This window comes from Prinia subflava, chromosome 15, assembly GCF_021018805.1.
Source record: "Prinia subflava isolate CZ2003 ecotype Zambia chromosome 15, Cam_Psub_1.2, whole genome shotgun sequence".
Lineage (NCBI taxonomy): Eukaryota > Metazoa > Chordata > Aves > Passeriformes > Cisticolidae > Prinia > Prinia subflava.
Genome location: NC_086261.1, coordinates 16,790,359 through 16,810,927, shown reverse-complemented (window position 1 = coordinate 16,810,927; position 20,569 = coordinate 16,790,359). Strand labels below are relative to the sequence as shown.

Below are 20,569 nucleotides of genomic sequence, written 5' to 3'. Positions count from 1 at the left end.
GTCAGCCATGCTCCAGGTCCCCTCCTGGCCCTGTCCGCCAAGCACGGAAACCCCAACGCCCACAGACAGACCGCCCCCCCGTGACTCCGCTGTAGAGCCCTCAGCCCTCCCGCCTCCTCCTTTGGCCTCCACCCCACTCCAACAGATGGCTCCTGCTCTGCCGCTCCCTCTAAACCCCTAATTCCTGTAGAGCCCCTCCATCAGAGCCCCCTTCAGCCCCAATCCTAGCAAACTCCTCCACTGGACCCCTTCAAACTGCAGCACACGCCCCAGCCCCTGCTGACCCTCACACCAGACCCTCCCTCATGACTGCAGATCCCAGAGCTGACATCCCAGGCCCTGCAGACTCCTTCACCAGATCCCCACCCGAACCGTACCTGCCCACCCTCACAGAACCGCCCATCTCCCCCTCCCCCTGCAGACCCCTCACCCCGCCCAGGGAGCAGCTCAGCCCGGCAGGTGCTTCAGCTTCTCTTTATTGATGGACAGTTGTGCTCTCCCACCCCAGGGCCCATCTGAGTGCCGGGTGAGGGGGGGCTCCGAGGTGTTGGGGGGACAAGACTAACACAGGAGACAACGCTGCAAGGGGAGCACGGGAAGCTCTGTGCATGGAGCCAACACCTTTCCCCTGCCCCCATCCCTGAAACAACCAGCTGAGAAGGGCTGCATCTGCCTTGGGTTGGGTCTGGGGAGGCGTGTGGCCATACAGGAGGGGGGAGTAGCAGCTTGCCTCGAGCAAGGAGGGGTCCAGCAGAACCGTTGGCCACACATTGCCTCTCCCCTTCCCCAAAACCCCACACCAGGGCCAGGGAAAGGGTCATTTCACACCCCAAGGACAGTCACCAGGAAAGGAGTCCCAGCAGCACACAGGAACCTCTGACGCTGACTCCAACACACATCAAGGCAGGACTTTAACTACAGGGAGAGGTTTTTTAAAAAACTAAACACTTCAAGTATATTTTTTAGTGATTTAAGGTCTCTTGCCCCTGCTGCTGCTGCACTGGGTGGTGTTTAGCAACCTACATCCACTCTAGGGACAAGGAGAACAGCGCAAGCGATGGCTGGTCTACTGCAAGGGGAGACAGAGCAGAGGGAGGGCAGTGGGGTGGTGGGAGGGGAGGGGGCAGGGGCAGGAAGGCCCAGTGGGCGCTCAGGGTACGGGCACCACACGCATGGTGTTGGTGTAGCCAGAGCCAGGGCGCCAGCCCGTCAGCACGATCACCAGGTCGCCGGTCTTGAAGAACCCTCGAGCTTTGCCTAGGAGAGAAGAGAGAGGAGTCAGACCAGTCCCACCCTGCCTGGCCATGGAGCAACAGTGCTCATCACCCACCCCCCAAAGTCACCAAGGCTGCCTGTGCCACGGCAGTCAGGGCTTAAGGAGGGTATCAAAACACCTTCCTGCTGCCCACACATCTGACACTCTGCCTCTGCTTTGGGGCTCTCTGCAACAGAGAGCTCAAAATTCCACAGTGCAGGATTTGGAGGGGGTGCAGGACAGAGTCAACCCCACTTCAGGATTCCCTTGTCCCTCAGGAGTGGTGCATGTCACACTTCCATCACCCACCACCATAAACCCAACCTGGTCGTCTGTTGGAAACTCCTTAAAGGCAGCTGTGCCAAACTCACCACCCCATTTCCCAACCGGACACGGTTCTGCTCATGCAACCACCACCTGTTTCCTGGCCGGATCCAGTTACCCCACAGGCAGCCAGTTCCTCTCTTCCCATTGCCAGTCCCCATCAGTGACCCCAAAGCACCACCCAGGTGCTGAGAGCCACCACGTCCCCTCAGAGCCGTGTTCCAGGGGAGGGGGAGCGGTGCCACTCACCAACATTCATGCCCAGGGTGACGCGCAGGTCCACGTCCTCAGCCCAGGCGTCCTGGGCGGGGTCTTTGCAGAGCACGGGGAAGATGCCGCGGTACAGGTGGGCCTGGCGCGCCGTCTGCTCATTGCGGGTGATGGCGATGATGGGGGCCCGCGGGCGGTACCGCGACACCAGGTGTGCCGACCTGCAGGGAGAACAGCCTCGGTGGGGCTCCCAGCACACCTGAGAACGGCCCGTGGGAGCGCTGCAGCCCCAAGGCCTGGCGGCCGTGAGGGCTCCCCAAAACCCCTGGGGAGACATGACCGGTCTCCACCAGAGGCACTCACCAACCAGCCTGAGGCTCTGCTGGACTCCCAGTTAGGCAACTGGGCACACCACCACTGGCTATCCCCACTGCTGGTGACAATCTCCTCACCTCCCCAGCTTAGCAAGTGCCATCAGGGTGTTTTGGTCCCCGAACAAGCCTTCACTTGTTTCTGTTGCTATGTTAGGGTGGCGAGGTGCCATTTATTCTGGCCTCTGCAAGCAGGCCTTGGCATCTCAACAGGGGTCCCTGAAAGTTCCCTGTTTTGAAGAGCTTGTGGTTTTCAGGGTGGAAAAAGCTGTTGCCAGCAGTGCTGCCCAAAGCATGCCAAGGAGGAAGCCATCTGCCTCTTAGACACCTGCTGAAGCCAGCAAACAGGCCAGCTCCTCCACACAGAGCTCTGCCCCTGCACCCCACGGGAAGCAAATGCAACAGGGGCCAAAATTTATACTGGGAAGTTGGGCACAAAGTCTTTAAAATGCCTTAAAATAGCAGCAGCACAGCCTGGGTGAGGACTAACTACAGCTTTCCTTTCTCTGAGCACCGCTGAGGGAGAGCATCCGCAAACAGACAAACAGCAAGGCTGTGGCATCTGCAGCTCCACCTTTCCAATGGACATGCCGGTGTCTCCACTTGCTTTTGCAGCCTCGTTTAGTGGAGCCAAGCTCAGCAACACTCAGATGCTAAGTTTGCTGCTTAAAGCAGGGGCCAGCAGACTGTTCCAAGCACCCAACCACACGTGCCAGCTCTCAGACAATCCTTCCCACACTGTCCGAGCTGCCTCCCAAGAGATCTGGGGGATCCAGGTACTCACAAGAGTTAATCAAATCCAATGCTAAAAATATTCAAATATCAGAGTTCAAATCTCTTTAAAAAGGTCAAGCATAAGGTTGGAACACACGACAAAGAAACATTAGAAGCACAAGGGTATCCAGAACTCGGTGCTTAAAGTTACCTCCTCATCTCTGCAGGAAGTATTTCTTTGCTCAAAATCATTTTAAGCTGTACATTTTGGTGAAGGTTTCATCAATGGTGCACATTTTCAGGTACCCAGCATACACAAGCACACCTCTGCTGTTGCACTACTGCTTTGGTGTGGATCCAGTGTGAGAAATGCTGATTTCCTTCCAGAAAGCGGTCTGTGACTTATGGTCGGACAAGCTTTGGGAGCAGGCAGCCCAGTTCCTCTAGCTGGAAGAGCTGATCCGTGAGGCTCCAGCTCCCATTCCACGACTGGAAGAACAAGTCTCTGCTTGGCAGCTGTCACCGTGGCTGGACAGAAATCCCAAACTACATTGTTCCAGCACATTTTGCCTGCAGCCACTGAGCTCACCTGGTGCCTGCCAGATGCCTGTCTGTGCAGAGAGATTACCTACAGGCAGACACAAGGAATCCTGGAAGAGGACATTTGCAACATTCTCCATTTCCCTGCCTACCAATCCCAGGCTGCGCAGTCCCTCTTCGCCCCTTGGGCTGAGGCAAGCAGGTTGATGACTGCAAAGTCCAGCAAGGGACCAATTATTTGGATGCTGCTACAAAAGGCCAAAGCCTCGATTAAAAAAAAATATATTCTGCATCCACTGAACTTCTGCCTCACTGCTACATTGATGATTTCTTGCCAAGAAGTTTGAATTGAAGCTGCAACACTTATTTTCCCTTGGCTCTTCCAGCTGGCGCCACCAGCAGCAGTGAGAGAAGGCTGGGCTCGGAGCTGATGCCACGCTGGCAGAGGCGGGCCGAGGACTCAAGAGTGTAGGGATGTGTGTCCATCTCCTGAGGAACCAGCACTGCAGGCACTGCCAGAACCTGACTCCACCGGTCTCTCAAAGCCACGTTTTTGGGATTCTCCTTCCCCCACCCTGTCACACAGCAGGCTTGACCTGGGGGCGCCTGTCCCCTCCTACCTTCCAGACTTGGTGAGGACAATAATGGCCCCGCTGCAGCACTTGAAGGACGCTTCCACAGCGCCAACTGCAGCGGCCTCAGTGGGGTCGCAGTTGAGGGGGGTCAGGCGGCGCAGTTCCTCAAACAACTGCCTGTGAAAGATGGCGGCTTCGGCCTCCCGGGCAATCTACAAGAGCAACACGCGTTCGGACACAACGCTCACGGCAGGCGCTCGGGCACAGGGCGAGGTGCTCCAGCACAGGGGGCCACATCCCTACTGCCACTTCGACACCATCATTCACCAGTGAGCCCAGACTGAGCTCACCCCAACAGCAATCCCTGCAGGGGAACCACTCGATTCCCAAGGGTTGTTTTCGGAATGGTGGCACCTCGCCCTGTCATGCCCACACTCAGGTGACACTCATGCCAACTGCCAGGCACTCTCGCTCTGCTCCTGCCTGCTGGGGTCCCTCCCTGGCACAGGCTCAGCTCACATGGCAGCGGTTACACAAGGTTGGCACGGGCAGCGAGCAGCTGGCCAAAGGCTGCAGTGTTAAGAGCGCAGCGCGTTTTGCCTCGGAAAGGGCCGGCTCAAGCCCCCTCTCTGAGCCCTACCTGCCGGACTCGGTCAGGACTAGCAGGGCTGCAGCTAAGCACTTAAAAGAGGCCTCCACGGCGCCCGCCGCCATGGCTTCGGCAGGGTCCCTGCTGTTAACATTGAGGCGTAAAATCTCTTCGAACAGCTGACGGTGAAACATTGCGGCCTCAGCCTCGCGCGCGATCTGCAGGCCCCAGTGGGAGGGAAGGCGGAGAACAGAGGAAAGAGAAGAGGGAAAGATACACCAGAGGAACATGAGATCACGTTAACTTGCTTAATTGTCATAGTAAGGCATGCAAGAGGGTATAAAGATGAAGCTGTGAAGCTTTTTGGCTCTCAGGTTTTGACTCTGCTAAATGCAACCCAGACTAAGATTCTGCCATGGGAGTGGCAGGCCTCAGTCACTGGGCAGGCATTCCAAACATGGCATTTCTGATGTATTTGGGAGTTTCAGTGGAGCAGGCAAACACAAATTATTTTTCAAGGACCAGAACAAGGCAGCTCAGAGCCAGACCATGCTTTGTCATGGCTGCTTATGACTTCCTTGAGACTCTTGTGCCACCTACCTGCCTACCCATAGTCCTGCTTGCAATTCTGTAAAAAGGAATCTCTGTCTTCCTTTCCTAGGTTCCCAACAGCACAGAGTGCTGCTGGAACAGTTTTCATGAAGGCAAGATGCAAGCAACACACTTTGAATGTCACTCCTGAAGGTGGGAGACTGCGCTCTCAGCCTTGTTCCATTTAGTTTAACTTCAGGGTCAGTGAAGATTTGGCTTATCTTGAGAGCAAATAAAGATTTAGTTTGAGAGCCAATAAAGATTTATTTTAACTTGAGAGTCAATAAAGCTTCACATCCAAGTGGGATACCAACTTCCTTTTGGTAATAGGGAAATAAACAGGAACAAGTCCTCCTTATAGGGTTGTCACAGCGTGGATGTCAGGGTGTTTGTACAGTGCCAGATAAGGGCAGATGAGAGGGACAGAGGCACAACTAACAGTGTTCTGGCTTGAGCATAAGGCAACAGGTTCAGCAACCTGTTCATCCCAGAATCCTGGGAATCATCACATTTAATCTTGGAAGGCCTGACAACCCAATAAAGAAGGCTTTCAGAGACTAGAAAAGCATGCAAAGATTCATGATCTTCTCAAGGACAACTTCACCCAGTTACTCCACAAAGTGGGGAGCCACTCCACAAAGCATGACAAGTTCATGTTAAATTAGAGATTGATGTGCCATTATAGTGAAAGCTCTGGAGTTAGGAAAATCAGAATTTTGCTACTCTAGTGTTAATGAATTATTTTATGTGATGCTGGGAATTATCCCTTCCAGAGTTATCAGTTTAAGCCAAAGTAGTTAAGTATCTTAGGTCTAAAAATAACAGGACACAGGCGGCAGGCCGGAACAGCAGGCCAGTGCCAACTTGTCCTAAAGCATTTTGTTACTGCTGGATTTAGATAAAAGGGAAGCATTTGCATCACAACACTTACTCCAAATGCAGGAGCTGGAAATCTGGCAGTTTATTTTCTGCTCCTGGTACAAAGGCAGCAGCTCCATGTAACAGAGAGCAAACCTGATTTTAGAGGGAAGTCTGCACTCCCCACATGTAATGTTACGTGGGAACTCAGGTGTCTGCTTTGACAGCGGCCACAGAGGGGCACAGCAATCCTTAATTCCACCCCACAGCTGGATCTGCTCAGACAGGAATAGCTAGAGAGGGTTTCCAGTTGGAGCATGGGTGGAGATAGATACCAGGGAGGTGGGACAAAGGAAAATGGAGAGGTTGTTTAAACCCTGGTCCCATCAGGCAGCATAGCATGGCCAGCCTGGGCTTTGCAGTGTGGATCCTGGATGGAAAGGGAAGGATGCCCTCTCCCTACAGCAATCAGCCTGCCCAGTGTTTGGAAGTTTATTACTGCCCACTTCAGATGGTAACAGCCACCTGCTCCAGCCATGCTGCAGATCCCCAGACCATGGTTACTCAGGATATTGTTGCTGGGCTTGACTAACAAGTGAATTAGCCCAGAGGAAAGATCCTTCTTACTGGCATGTGCTCCTACCATAAGAGTTGGCACCTTGCTGCCTGGAACATTTAACATTTAGTCATTCTGTATTTCAATTTCTGCACAGTGTTAAAGCCTTCAGTGCTTCTCCAGGGGCCCTGGTGGAATGAACACCATGACCAGCTCTGTAGGAAGAGGGAAGCACATGCAACAGATCCTCAGATCAGGCTACAGGTACAACACAACCTGCCCAGACCAAAGAATTAATGCCAGGATGGAATCCCAGGTGTCAGGTTTGCTGCAGCAAGTTCCCAAGTCTTGGTAGGCAGTCAATCCTTGTGATTTAGGGGTTGGAAAAGGAGGGAGAAACTTAAGGTGCACTGTTAGCCTTTGGCCTGTAAAGGAGCACCACTGCCCAGTGATCATAAGTTGTATTTTGCATTTGCCTCGTGCAAAAAAAACCACTCCATATTGAGGTAAAAGATGTTTAGGTAACACACCGCAAACCAACACTGGCTGAGTTGAATAACCTATAGAACCTGGATTACAAATAAAGCTTGTGAGTTAGAACTTGTGAGGTACCACTGCTGTAATTCACAGCACTGGTAACTGGGAGCAGCAACGCTCACAGGTACTTCACATCAGGCTTTTATCAGCTGACACACGAACTTGAAGCAGAGCAGAGGTTTCTGGCAGTTCAGGCATGTAAAAATATGGTGCTGTCAGTACTCATGCAACAAACCCCCCAACCCCCAGCACACAGCAGGTGCTGAATTCAACAGTGCTGTAAATCATCCTCAGGAGCCTCCCCACCCCCTCCCACGCAGGACTCAGCCAAAACCTTTCATTATCTATAGATAAACTGCTTAAAGCAGCTCCTTGATCCTGCAGAAGTTTAAGGCATTTAACATGCACTGCAACAGGACATTGGATGAAATTTCCGTCGAGATAATGGCAAAAACAAACTGCAAGTTTTACATCTCAGCATTGCAAGCAGCTCTCAGCTCTGCTTGGCAAGTTTGGAGCACACAAAGTGAGATGCCAGGCCCTCAGGACCGTGTTTGTTTACAAAAATCACACACAGCAGAGTGTGAGTAAAGAAATGGCTGTTTTGGGCAGCTGGGTCCGTTTAGGCCTTTGAGTGGCCAAGAGCAGGGTGGTGTCCCTGTCCCCAGCAGGGCAGGCAGGGCAGGCAGGGCAGTACTCACAGCGTGCTGCATGCGCACAGCCTCCAGGGGATAGTCTCCCTTGGCTGTCTCCCCCGAGAGCATGATGCAGTCCGCTCCGTCCAGGACTGCGTTGGCCACGTCGCTGCCCTCGGCGCGTGTGGGGCGAGGCTTCTTGATCATGCTTTCCAGCATCTGCAGAGAACAAAGCACCGGGATCAACACCCTGCCACGGCGGGCAGCTGCACCTCAATGCTCCTCATGGCTTGGGCAGAAAGTGGAGTGTAACCTAAGCATTCCAGGAGTTCTCCAGCAGGGTCTGGTCCCTAAACCAGTTTTGATTTAAAGCCTCCACCAGCAAGGAAAACAACTCATTCCATTTTATACCCATTCCACATTTACACCTTTTCCAGGGAGATTTAAGCCACACAACATCGGAGACAAAATACTCCAACCTTCCACTTCAACTTCTCAACACAAGGAACTGAGAGCTCTTTAGAGCAGAGTGTGGCATTAGATGTATTTATGGAAAGCTCAAATCCAGTCACACGTTCTCAAATTTGGGGATTTTATCATCTAGAAATCATAAAGAGTAGGGTTTGCACCAGTGAAGTCACCCTCTCCCAATACAAGATTTCAAATGGTTTAGACAGTATGTTCAGGGTAGTAAATTCAGAACAGTGAACTCCACCAGCTTTCTAAGCATCCCCACTTAGGATAGTGGAAAACAAGACAATTTTCCATGAGGTTAGTACTTCCTAACCCCTTTCCACACCCCAAGTCGGGTCAGCTCTCCTGGTCAGTCTGGTCAGTCTTCCTCAGGTGCTCAGCTTCCCCCAGCTGGAGCTCAGCACTTGTTTAAACACCATTTGCTTCACCCACAGGACATTGCCTGAGGCTGTGTTCCAGCTGCATTTCTGTGGCAATACAGGAAAAAGGAGCATATGCCACTGTAAATCCAGAACCTTGTTTAATGACTACTGTCTAACGACAGGGTTCACTTTCACAGCCTGTGTGAGAGCAAGGATGGCAGGAACCAGTCCTCCCAGTGCTCGAGGACTGTGCATGTGATCCCTACCACTCCCAGAAAAAGGAGATGGATCCTGTACTCAGTTCCTTCTGAAGCTGCAGTGTGGGTGCATTTTCTAAGATGCCTGGGAACCCCAACAGACCTTCCCTGTCAGGTAGAGATGTGCTGCCACAAGATGCCAAGGAAAAGCATGTGCCATTTTTCCCATGAATCTGCAAGGTCAGCCCCAAAGGCTCATTACCACGTGATGTTTTGAGGTGTATAATCTTTGCCAAGAGGTCCGTAATCTAATTAGAGAAGATCCCAAACACAGAAATGCCTAAATATGAGCTTTTCAGCTATGAGCAAAACCTCTCTGCACCTCACTCTTTAACCAATGTCATCAACCCACGGCTGCCCCCAGCGCTCCCTCCTGGCCAGGCTCTGGCAGTGAGGAGCCAAAGGTGACATTTCCAGTACCTGAGTGGCACAGATGATGGGTTTGCCAGCCCTGTTGCAGCGCCCAATCATCATCTTCTGGGCAAGGAAGACTTTTTCAGCCGGGATCTCAATTCCCAGGTCACCTCGGGCCACCATAATGCCATCACTGGCCTCCATGATCTCATCAAACCTGACAGCAAGAGAAGAGCTGTGTTATCCCATTTGTTCTGCAAAGCACCTTCCCATCTGTCTGTCCTCTTCTGGAAGGAGCACACACGCTTTTCCATGGGCTCCTTTGGGTTCCTGCAACGCCAAGGCAGGAGGAAGAAAACCAGGAGCAAGGCACAGCACATATTCAGTCTGATGCTACAAAAAGGAGCACAAGTTGCTTTATTTCAGTGTGACAAACCCAAAGCACCCCCTGCACAAAGCTCACCTGCGCACACCCTCGTGGTTCTCGATCTTGCTGATGATCTTGATGTTCTTTCCCTTTTCTCCCAGCACCTTCCTGACAGCGTGGACATCGGAAGCCTTGCGGATGAAGGAGGCAAACACCATGTCCACATTCTGCTCCACACCGAATTTGAGGTCCTGAATGTCCTTTTCGGAGACGGCGGGCAGGTCGACGGCAGCGCCGGGCAGGTTCACGCCCTTCTTGCTGCCGAGCATGCCGCCGTTCTCAACCTCAGTCATAACATAGTCCTTCCCTGAAACACGAGTTCCCATGGTCAGTGTTGATGGGACAGCTCCCACACCACCTCCCTGCCTGGGAACTGCACTGCCAGCAGCAGCACACGCGATAAAAAGCACATCCCATCTCTTCTGAGCATTTCTGTACCACAGGAGCTCACAGTTTATCCTTGGGAACACAATAGATTGGTCTAAAACAACTTCCAGGCTGTTCCTGGATAAGATATCAGCTGTTCCTGCAGGAGGTTGGGATTGCCTCCCCCAAGAAAAGCAAGAAAGTTGCAGTTTTGCACAGAGCCCTGCAACACTAAACTGAGCACTCCAACAGCCTCACCTCCCACTCCCTTGTGTACTCACAGATCACAGGCTTGAGGCTAGAGCCCTTTAGGCAGCACTGTGAAGGGAGTCTCATGGAAATAACCCTGCCTCTACATCACCAGTTAAAACTAGTTCTGTCTCTAACTAGAAAGCCCAGGGTCTGTGCTGTAAAACTGGTTAATGCTCCTGCATTAAGAGCATGAATTAGCCTGGCTGATTATGAACAGTGGTATGGCCTTACCACACATTCCCTTTGAGGATGGGGTTTAAATGCCAGCCCAGTGAAACCCAGGTGAAGTTAAGTTTTTGGAAAGTTCCTACACTTGAGATAGAGAAATTTAGCTGTAAGTCTCACTACACCATCAAGAACTATGTTCTCATTTCTTCAACACACAACTGCAAACTAAGAAACAGTTACTGGGCAGAAAGCAGAAGTATGTCCTAAGGAAAACTCAAACAAGCAGAGCTGAAATGGCTGTTACCCACCTTTCTCCTTAACCAGCAAAGAAATCAGACCATCATCCACGTAGATTTTGCTGCCAACTTCTACAACTTTGGTGAGATTCTTGTAGTCCACCCAGAGCGTGTTCTCATCACAGCTCTCCATGAAGGCATCGTCCAGGGTCACTTTGAGTGGTGCACCCTTCTTCAGCTCCACTTCTGCTGTGCCACTCTGTGGGACAACACAACCAGTGAACACCAGCACACCACCACCTCCCAGCCCACTGCAGTTTGTCACAACTTGTGGGACGTGGTTTGTTACCTCGTTTCCTATATTTTTTTGTTTGGAAAGGGTCACAGGCTTAACATGGCATTGAGTCTATGTGGTGAAAAAAGTGGGATTAAAAAAAAGCTCAACTTACTCCCTTAATGAGTCCAGTTCGGATTTCAGGTCCCTTGGTGTCCAGTGCAATAGCCACAGGTCTGTAGGTGATGGGATCAGAGGCAAAGCTCTCTGTGGCTTCTCGCACATTCTTGATTGTGCCCTCATGATACTGGCAAGAAAAGAAAAAAGATGGAAATATTAAAGGTTCCACTCTGCCGCTCACAGAAAAGACCCCTGTGCACCCCAGAGGCTGCCAAAGCTGACAGTTCTGCTCTGAGTTTCAGTTCTGCCTTCAAAATTTAACCCACACAAAGCTTCTAGTGAAGCAGAGTGCAAGGATGCAAGGGCCCTCCTGCCATGAAGGTGGAGTCTGGAAGTTATCTGGTGTGCCCTCAGCTCTAATTCTGGAAGGGCAACTCAAGGAGACAGGTCTCCTGAGGCCTGCCTGAAGTCATTTTCCATGAGGACACACATCTCCAATTGGAAGTGGCTCACCAACCAACAGGCCTTCAGGAGTACCTTTTCCAAAAGCTTTCCTGAACACCTGCCTGTTCAACACATCAGAATATTCACAGCACCAGCAGCTGGATAACTGTGTGCCCTGAAAGACACCTAATGGCAGAGGAATGTCACACTGCTACTCCTCCCACCAGAGCAAGGAAAGATGCCTCTCCACACTGCTTCCCACACACACTTCCAGCCTGAGCCACTATCAGTCCTGCAGGTGGACAGGCTTTTCACTCTTTGGCCTGAAGTCACACAGATAAAGGATTTGCCAAAAGAATGTTATCCATGTAAATATTTACAGTTCATTTCCAGAGTCAAAGCAATCACAGACAGGCGTTCAATATTCCAGCACCACACGCCTGGCTTCCAAACCTTGTTTGCAAGAGCATTTTGCTAAACGCTGCCAGTTTTGTAACTGTAAGATAATTTTGTAAGAAAACCTATCCCAGCTCCCTCAAATGTGCTACAGATGGTCAGCAGATCAGTTTACTTTACTTGTTCAAACAACATTAAGAGATAACCTTAACTATTTATGACTAGTAAGAGTTGTGTAACACTTGACAGACTTTAGTAGGTGAGACATACCCTTTCCTGTCTGTGCCACATGGACTGATGGAGTTTGACCTGACTCACCTGGAACAGCCGCTTTCCTCGTGCCACTCACCCACCCCAGCACGAGCCCTCCACACCGACTTCGGTATCTCGGGGATGATAAGCCAGCACCAGGAAGGTGAGGCTGGAAAAAGCCATGCTAAAGTTCACATGTGTGCCCTTAGCCAGAAATACCCAACATCTGATAACTCTTTATAGCAAGAAAATGAGTCAGTTTATTGACTGAGTGTGCAAGCTGGGACTGAGACGGCCTTGACCCTTTCCGGGCGCTGCAGCTGGGGTGATGCAGCACAGAAAACACGCCCTGAGAGTGCCACAACACTTATCTGCACCCAATCATCTGGGATTTTTCCATTTCAGTTTGATATCAAGGACTAACAGGCTCCTAGGGAGTCTGACTTTCTGAAGAGTTACACAAGCAGAACAGGAATGCAGGCAGAGCTGGAATTTTTATTTAGAATTTTTATTCTACGTACAAGGGAGCCAGGCAGGTGCCAAAGCACCTCTGTTGAAGCTCAAGCCCTGGTAAATGCTTTGGGGTGGACATGAGAACTGAAGCACTTGTGACAGATGGAAACTCTCTGGGGCTTCACTGGAAACTGGAGCATTTTGGAGGAGCCAGGAGACACAAACTTAGGACTGGCTATGGCTGATGGTCACACTGCAGGCAACAGCCACACCAGAGCCTAGTGGGCTTTGATGGTGTGAAATGCACAATTAAACCCCACACAAAGCAGGAAGACCTCGGCCAAGCTCACAGACAGCAGCAACTGGGCAATAACAGTGTGAGAATTCCCAGTTTCAGGCTGGCCACCAACTCCCTGACATGTCACCTGGCCCAAGAGCCCCCAAGCCACAAGGATCTGATTCCTGGGACACAGTTACTCCTCACCATTCTTTCTCCAGGCTGATTTCCCAACTGCAAGGCATGCACTGACACTATCCCAGGGTGGTTAGTCAAGGTCTGATGGTTGCCTACAGTTAAGTATCAGCCCTTTCAATCCTGACATGGCCCATTAAAGGCCACCAGGGTGAGAGGCCAAGCTGTTACACACCACGAGGCTCATGGGTCACTAAGTAAAGCCACCTACAGCTGCTACTGGGTGACATTTTGAAAGGGGGAAAGCAGCCAAGGTGAAAAAAAATAAAAAAACAAACCCTCAGCAGAATGGGATCCTCAGCCCTTCCAGTATCACTGCGGATCTCAGCTATTTATAGCAAGAAGGGCTTGACTGTCACGGAGTGTTGATTTCTTCTGACCTTATTCTTCTAAGCTCACCACACCACGTCCCAAGCTCCACGGTGGGACCTTCCACAGTGCCAGGAACACACCCGGAGCAGCTGGTCAGCCAGAAAACCCAGGGGCCCATTCTTGCCACTGGGCACAGTAATTACATCAAATCACTAATAATAGATGCCTTTTGATCAGTTATTCATTGATTGTCTGCTTGCGAAATCCCCAGCAATGGAACAAGGAGTGAGATTAACAGATAGCGTGACCTCCTGCAGAGGTGCAGAACAGGGACAGGTCTCCTCAGCTTCTGCTCTCACTGGGAAGCAGCAGCTCTGGGAACAGCAGGATGTGAGCAAGAACTGGAGGATTTCATGGCAAGCAGTTAGCACACAGTGTCAAATACCAGTTACATGGCTCCTCACTACAGGGCAGGGTGCAGAATTTAATTACTTTCCAAATAGCTTAGAAAATACACTTCAATGTTATCAACGGTGACGCAGGCTCAGTGTGCACAACCAGCACACTTTCCCCAAAAGCAGCTATTTGATCCTCCCACACCAAGGATGGTGTGGATGAAGCAGCACTTCCCTTCTCCCTGAGGGACAGGATCAGCAGACACACAGGGGCTGCTGCAGCTCAGACCCCACCCTTACCTCATGGGTGCCGTGAGAGAAGTTGAGGCGGGCAACGTTCATTCCAGATTTAATCATTTCCTTCAGCTTATCCACAGAGCGGGAGGCCGGGCCTAGGAGGAAGAAACAGTTTGAACATTAACTTTAGAAAAATAATGAGGTAACCCACACAGACCTGGCTATTTCATGTGGAAGAGAAAAGGTAAATGGATACAGCATTGCTCAGCGCTGCAGCAGCAAATATTGTTTTAACTTGCCCACGGAGTGCAGCGGAACCCAAGCGATTCCCATTTCCCTGGATACTGGATTCACTCCCAGCAGAAACACAGGTTAGGCAAACATGGGAAAGACGTGTTCCTTCACCACACAAGTTCAGCCCTGGCAAGGGATGAAAGCCAGATCCCTCTAACAATTTCCTTAACAAGTTTCACTGAGGTGTGAGCTCCTAGCTGCAACTCTCTCCTGTCTAGGAATGGCCTACCAATGGTGCAGATGATGCCGGTGTTTCTGGCGATGGTTGGCTCCGAGTCGATGTCCAGGCGGCACATGTGCTCCAGGAAGGTGTCTGCCATGGCAGCGTGCAGCTGCTGGGTCTGGATGAAAGCGGTCCCTGCATCGTGGTGCTTCGACATGGTTGCTCGATTCCTGTGTCTGGAAGGGAAGAAAGCAGTGCCAGGTTTGGGAATCACCCACCCCAAATTGCCCAACAAGCAGAGACACCAAGACAATCGTGTGATGAATATGGAGGTAACAAGAAAGCTGCTACTGGGTCAAACTAACTTTATGTTCCTATTTGAGAGTCCTAACAGGCAAGGCACATTTCTATTTCCGTGTCATCCCCCACACATGGACCGCCCAAAGCTCACCTGCCTTCTATGCAGAAGTTCCCTTCATAGCTTCTCTTCATTGCCAGTCTTCCCTTGGAGCTACACAACGCAACAAAATTCAAGCACTTGAGTGCGCAGGCAGAGCTGCCTCCTCCCTCCCAGCTCTCCACTCATTTCTCCTACAGGCCTCAGCTGCACTTCCCATCCCACCTGGGACCGGGGCAGCTCAGCACTGGCGTGACCACGGCACGCCCGGACACGGGCAACCTTCTGCCCAGGAGCACCTAATCACAGCAAAGTCTGCGTAAGCCTAAACCCCATCCTTTAAGCCTGGACAAGCAAGCAGACTTGAGTTGATTAAACACAACACTGCAGCAGAGAACACGTAAAAGACAGAAGATTTAATACATTTAAAGACCCTCTCTGACTTAAGATGCTGCAGGTCTCCCCAGCCCTCTCCATTCCCCTTCACCCACAGCACCAGAAATTTATCATAAGGTTTAAAACTGGTTGTATTTTTCAACATTTGGATTAAAAAACCTCTCTGAACTGAGGCTGTTTGCCTCCTCTGCACTAGAGAGTCCCCACAACAGCAGGACCAGCCTATTCGTCAGGAACTTATCCTTCGAAGAGGAGCTGAGCTGAAAGCTGAACAGTCCACTGGGATGGGAGGACACTCATTTCACAGCAGTGCTGGGGCCCCAGGCATTTCTAATTGCAGTAATTTTGCTCTCAAGTAGTAGTGGCAGCTCAAAGCTTTGTCTCTTGGACCTGCCCAGGCTAAAATCCCAGCATTACAAAAGCCTCTGGTGAAAGAGTGATGCAAGGTGGTGGCAGCTGGCATGGGCAGATCACTCATTTTGCCTTAAAAGATTGGTCTAACTTCAAACTCCATGCCCTGGGCACACAGGTGATACTCAGAGCAGGCACGAGCTGCCTTTATCTCCAAGATGTGCTTATAGAAACATGGGCTGGGCTAAAAGCTGGGACAGAGCAGGATTAGAGCTGGGCTTTTGTTCTGCCCGTCCCAGGCAGACAAAGCCCACCAATAAACCACAGAATGTTGTGAGGGGCACACATCAGCCACCTCAGCACATCCAGCTTTGACCAAGAGGCATCAATAAACCCAAAACCTCTGCCAGAGCAGGCAGGACTGAGCAGTGAAGGGCAGACCATGCCCTGCCCGGTGCCACAGCAGCGCTGCTGCCTGGCCCCGATGCTCCTCCCCTGCTCCGCAGCCCTTCCTCACGTACGTGCAGATCCTCGCGCAGGCAGCCCGGACTCACCCCCACTGCGCTGCCATGCGCCGCAGAGCAGCCAGGCCAGCAAAAACCATAATTTGACCTGGCAAAGCCTCTTTTCCCTCAGCCCTGCCAGAAGCTGCTGATTCACCGGAGTCACTACAAGAAGGTCTGCCCACATAAAAAGCCCAACAAAGTCTCATTATGATAGGAAAACCCTCTGGTCAGTCCTAAAACATTGTGTTTCAGCCCTCTAACACTTGCCGTTGCACCCTCTGCACTTGCAGAGCAGTGTCAGCTTCCTTAGATGCCAAAAAAAACAAGCCTTTGCTGGGAAATCACCTCCACGCACAGCGAAACAGGTTTGCACAGCTTCTAGGAACAAGAGAATACTGAACAACGCTATCTCAACATGGAAACTGCAGCCAGAGCACAACTTGCAAGTTTATAAAAAATAGCCAAGTGAACTCTCCCTGCCTCATGGAAACCCCCCACCTACTCAAGTCATTTGCAAATATAATTTTAACACCCTTGAAATCTTTATAAAGAGAGAGGAATAATTCACTTTGCAGCAGTTCAGAGGGCTCAGTAAAATTAACCGCAGACACAGTGACCTTGTCCAGGGGCGAGAGCAGAAACGCAGGAGCCAGAAAGTGTCCCAAACACCCATCTGTCCACAGCACCGTGCCCACGACCACCAAGAGTCTTTTTAGTACTCTCTCCTGCCTTTTATCACCATACACTTACAAGGCATCGACTGAATTTTACTGGAATGACCAGTCTCTTATTTATAACAGGAATGCCTGGCATTTCCCACTACTCCGCTTTTTTTAACATCCAACAGAGGAGCAAGGACTTTAAGGACATCAGAAAACACGGAGCACTCAGTCTGGGCAGATTCAGGAAGGGGGGCTGAGCAATACCCTACAATGCCTGAATGTTTCCTGCACTGAACAAACCTGCATTCATTCCTCAAGGAATAACGATTAAATCCCCAAATTTATTACTTGGCCTGCCCATGCTTCAGGCAGGGTGTCTCGATGTCTGGTATCTCTGCAGCTCCTGAATATTCGAGACTGAGCCATCTGAGGTCGGGATTGGGTTTTACTGAAGCCAGGTGACTAATTCCAGCCAGCTCATCCCCACGGGTCAGATGAGAGAAAGCCTAAAATCACAGTTTTTCCAAATATGCCCCTTGGGGATGGAGAAAGGAGAGAGCAGCAATCCCCACGGAGGGCCAAGCCTTTGCTTTATTGGGGACAAAAGGAAGTAGAAACTGCAGCAGGGGCTGTCCCCAGGGCAGGGCGGCAGAGCTGTGTCACTGCCTGCAGGAATTCCAGTCAGGAGGCTCCCAGACGGTGATGATTCAGGATTTACTGGTCAGACTCACTTACACAACCTCATGGATGCTGTAGAACAAGGCTGCTCATGCCCAGTGGCAGAAATGGTTTGAGTTAGAGCTCAGGGCAGGGTTATGAAACCAGGCAGGCCTTCAGATTCCCAAAAGAAGCCGAGAAAAACATCAGCTTTGCTCACTCCAGAAGCTAAAAGCACTCAACAACAGAGAAATACAGCTCTGCAGAGAAGCAGGTTTTTACCCTGGCCCGGCATCCCCTCTCCCAGCGAGGGAGGAAAGCACATTCCTGCCAGGCAGCTGGTGCCAGAGATGGTGTCTCGCCGTTTGGTAAGGACAAAATGGCCACCCCAAAATTCCACCCCTTTTCTGCAAGCCTGGATGGAACCCAGGGGCCACCACCTGCTCCCGGCTGGCCGACGCTCTCCCCAGCATTGAGCTGCAGATCCAGGGGACGAGAGAACCACAACGCAGGTTCCCCAGCTTTTTCCGACGGGGAACAGGAAGGTCAGGCTGGGTCTGGCACCTTCCCGTGTGCTGCCGGCTCAGCCGTGCCTTTGCGGAGCTGCCCTCCCTGGAAGGCTTAACTAAAGAAATAAAGAGGAGGTGGCAAGCATCGGAAGTTTGGTGACGAGAAAGACTTATCTCGAGGGTATTTGTAGGACACACCTACAGGCTTAACCTTGCAGAGGACAAGAAGCCTTTCGGCTTGGCAAAAAGCACCTGGCTGCCTTCCGGCAAGCTGTAAAAACCTGCTTTACACGATAAAAGAAAGCTTGGGGGTTTTCCTTTCACATTTAACTAGGCAGAAGCGTAGCCCACAGTGCTGCATCTCCACTCCGGGATGGAGATTGCTGCAGGTGGCAGTGCCCCGGTACTGCAGCCCCATTCCCTACGTGCCATCCATCACCACCCGCTGCGGCTCCATCTTCCCGCGGGAGAACAAGGGCCAGGCAGGAGATAAAGGACCAAGCACGTGCTCCAGCCCGCCTGGGAAATGTCTTGTCCCCAGCAAATTAAATTATCAACTTGTTGGGTGGAAAGGGAATTAAGGCCGGCAGTGGATCACTCCGGCTAATAGCAATAAATGAAGGTTTTAATAATAGCTTTAGGTGGATGAAAGAGTAGGTAACAAATAAAAAAAAACAAACCGCAGGCTGCTGCAGACTCTCCAAGCTCTTTATCTAGTGCAAGCGAAGTTTCTCAGAAGGGTTTCACAGGCAGAAGTCCCCGATTCAAGCACGTGGCTCGAAGCATTGCTTACTGCCTCGTACAAAAACCTTCTGCTTAATCCGGTGATGGGCTGGAAACCTGCTGCCACCAGCACGGCTCATTAACCCATCCAACTCCTTCATACTAGCCAGAATCCTGCTCTATAAAACGGGATCTCGGGCATGAAATTACACTCTTCCAAGTTTTATTGTTGGTTTTCGTTTTTTTATATTAAGCACTTCCAATTGCACAAGTCCCTGGACGTGTCTGAGTAACTGAAAACCTCTTTGTCATCGCACCTTTGAGCCAAGGCAAGTTACCATGAGCAGCAGCAGGAAAGTTAACACTTTAACATGACAAAAACCTCCATAAAACACTGATTTTTTTGTTAACCTGGGCCTCGCCGATACAGAGTTGCCTTATCAGAACAAAGCAGGTTTTTAGAGATTGCCGTCTACTTTTAGTAATCTGAGAAGACAGTCGGGAGGTTGCTATTGTCCGCCGACAAAAGCGCTATTCATGCCCTAGTAGCTCTGCAAAAGGGGTTTAAACACGTTTGGGAGGTTTTCACAGTTCAAGAAACAGTCCAAATCAGTTGGACGCATTTAAGCAGGCACAATTACAGGAGAAGATTAATTCAGAAGGGACCTTCTCTTCCCGGGGGGGCCGGGAAGAGGCTGCAGCATCGGCGGTGGGTGCAGTGAGCCGGACGCTGATTTAAGCTGATGCCTTTCGGGGAACTGCCGGCTCTTACGTGAGTGCAGGCACGGGGGGGCGGCCCAGCGCCTCACTCCGTCTGTCTCTGACTCAGCCTCCCAGCAGCTCCTCCGGCACTGCCGGGCCAGCAGGAACCGAGCGGCAGCCGCAGCGGCGCCCCGCGCTCCGCCTGACTGAACAACCGCAGGGCACACGCGGGTCTCCCCGCCTGTGCGCGTCCCACTCCATTCACCCGGGCCCTCCCACCACACAGCGGACCCCCCCCGCCCCCTGTGCCCGGAGTGGCCATTCCCCGGTGCGGGCCGTGGGGAGATGCTCGGAGCGGGCGTTCCCCGGCGCGGGATCCGAGGGGATGCTCGGAGCGGGCGATCGCTAGTGCTGGCTCCCGGGGGGATGCTCGGAAAGGGCGTTCCCCGGTGTGGAGTCTCGGGGGATGCTCGAAGGGGCGGAGGGAGGGGACGCGGGGCCGGGGCCGCCGCCGGCCACGTGCTCGGCGCCACGAGCCCCCCGCGCGCCCCCTCCTCAACCACCCCGTAGGGCGCGCGCCCCTTCCCCTCAGCCGCCGCCCGAAGGGACCCTGTCCCGGCGGCGGAAACACGGGGATAACGGCGGTACCGGCGTGGCCAGCACCACGTTCGCCGCCCCACAGGCCGCCGTTACCTGACGCTGTTCAGTCACGCTTCAGATTAGTCCTCTTCCTCCGAGCGCCGCCGCCGCTCTGCAGACCGCCCCCACGCCCCGCCAAGGTGATCCCGGCTGGCCGCAGCACCGCCCCCTGCGGATCCCTCCGCCGCCCTCTCCGCCGGGGGCCACAAGGGCGGGGCGCCGGGGCTACTTTCACGGGCGGACGCACAAAGCACGGGCGTGATGAGCTGAGTCACAGCACGCGCCCGGCTGGCCAATCAGGAGGCTGCTCAGCCGCCGCGCGCGCGGACGGAGAGTGGCCGTCGCGTTAAAGGGACCGCGGCCCCACACGATGCTCTTAAAGGGGTCGCGGCCCCCAACTCGCATTCAGCCCCCCTTCCAAATCCCACTGACACCCCCAGCTCACACCGACCATCCAACTCGCACCGAGCCTCCGGCTCACACCTCAGGGGTCCCTCATTCTGGAGGGCAGCTGCTCTGGGTGCTTTGGGGTGCTTTGGAGGGTCCTGAGACCTTCCAATGGGG

The 20,569-nt window shown here is 52.3% G+C and overlaps 1 protein-coding gene across 2 annotated transcripts; it reads right to left on the bottom strand.

The window, feature by feature from the left end:
• Positions 1-458: 458 nt before the first annotated feature.
• On the bottom strand, positions 459-20,217 carry PKM (pyruvate kinase M1/2). Of its 2 annotated transcripts, XM_063412090.1 has the most exons (11): positions 20,060-20,217; positions 14,530-14,699; positions 14,070-14,161; positions 11,101-11,232; positions 10,724-10,910; positions 9,666-9,936; positions 9,269-9,419; positions 7,822-7,974; positions 4,035-4,201; positions 1,829-2,010; positions 459-1,257 (listed from the first exon to the last, which is right to left on the bottom strand). In XM_063412090.1, exons 2-11 carry the CDS (start codon positions 14,678-14,680, stop codon positions 1,151-1,153), a joined length of 1,593 nt encoding a protein of 530 aa, XP_063268160.1. In that variant the 5' UTR covers positions 14,681-14,699; positions 20,060-20,217; the 3' UTR covers positions 459-1,150. The 2 variants fall into 2 exon arrangements, with proteins under 2 accessions (XP_063268160.1, XP_063268159.1); XM_063412089.1 differs by lacking the exons at positions 4,035-4,201; positions 20,060-20,217 and adding an exon at positions 4,630-4,796.
• Positions 20,218-20,569: the final 352 nt, after the last annotated feature.

Bases quoted from the DNA above. Each gene is read 5' to 3' on its own strand.
- PKM (XM_063412090.1), bottom strand. From the start codon at position 14,680: ATGTCGAAGCACCACGATGCAGGGACCGCTTTCATCCAGACCCAGCAG. The intron at 10,911-11,100 runs GTAAGTTGAGCT...GTTGTCCCACAG, and splicing joins GAACTGGACTCATTAAGGGA to AGTGGCACAGCAGAAGTGGA. The intron at 2,011-4,034 runs GTAGGAGGGGAC...TTCTCCCTGCAG, and splicing joins GTCCTCACCAAGTCTGGAAG to GTCGGCACACCTGGTGTCGC.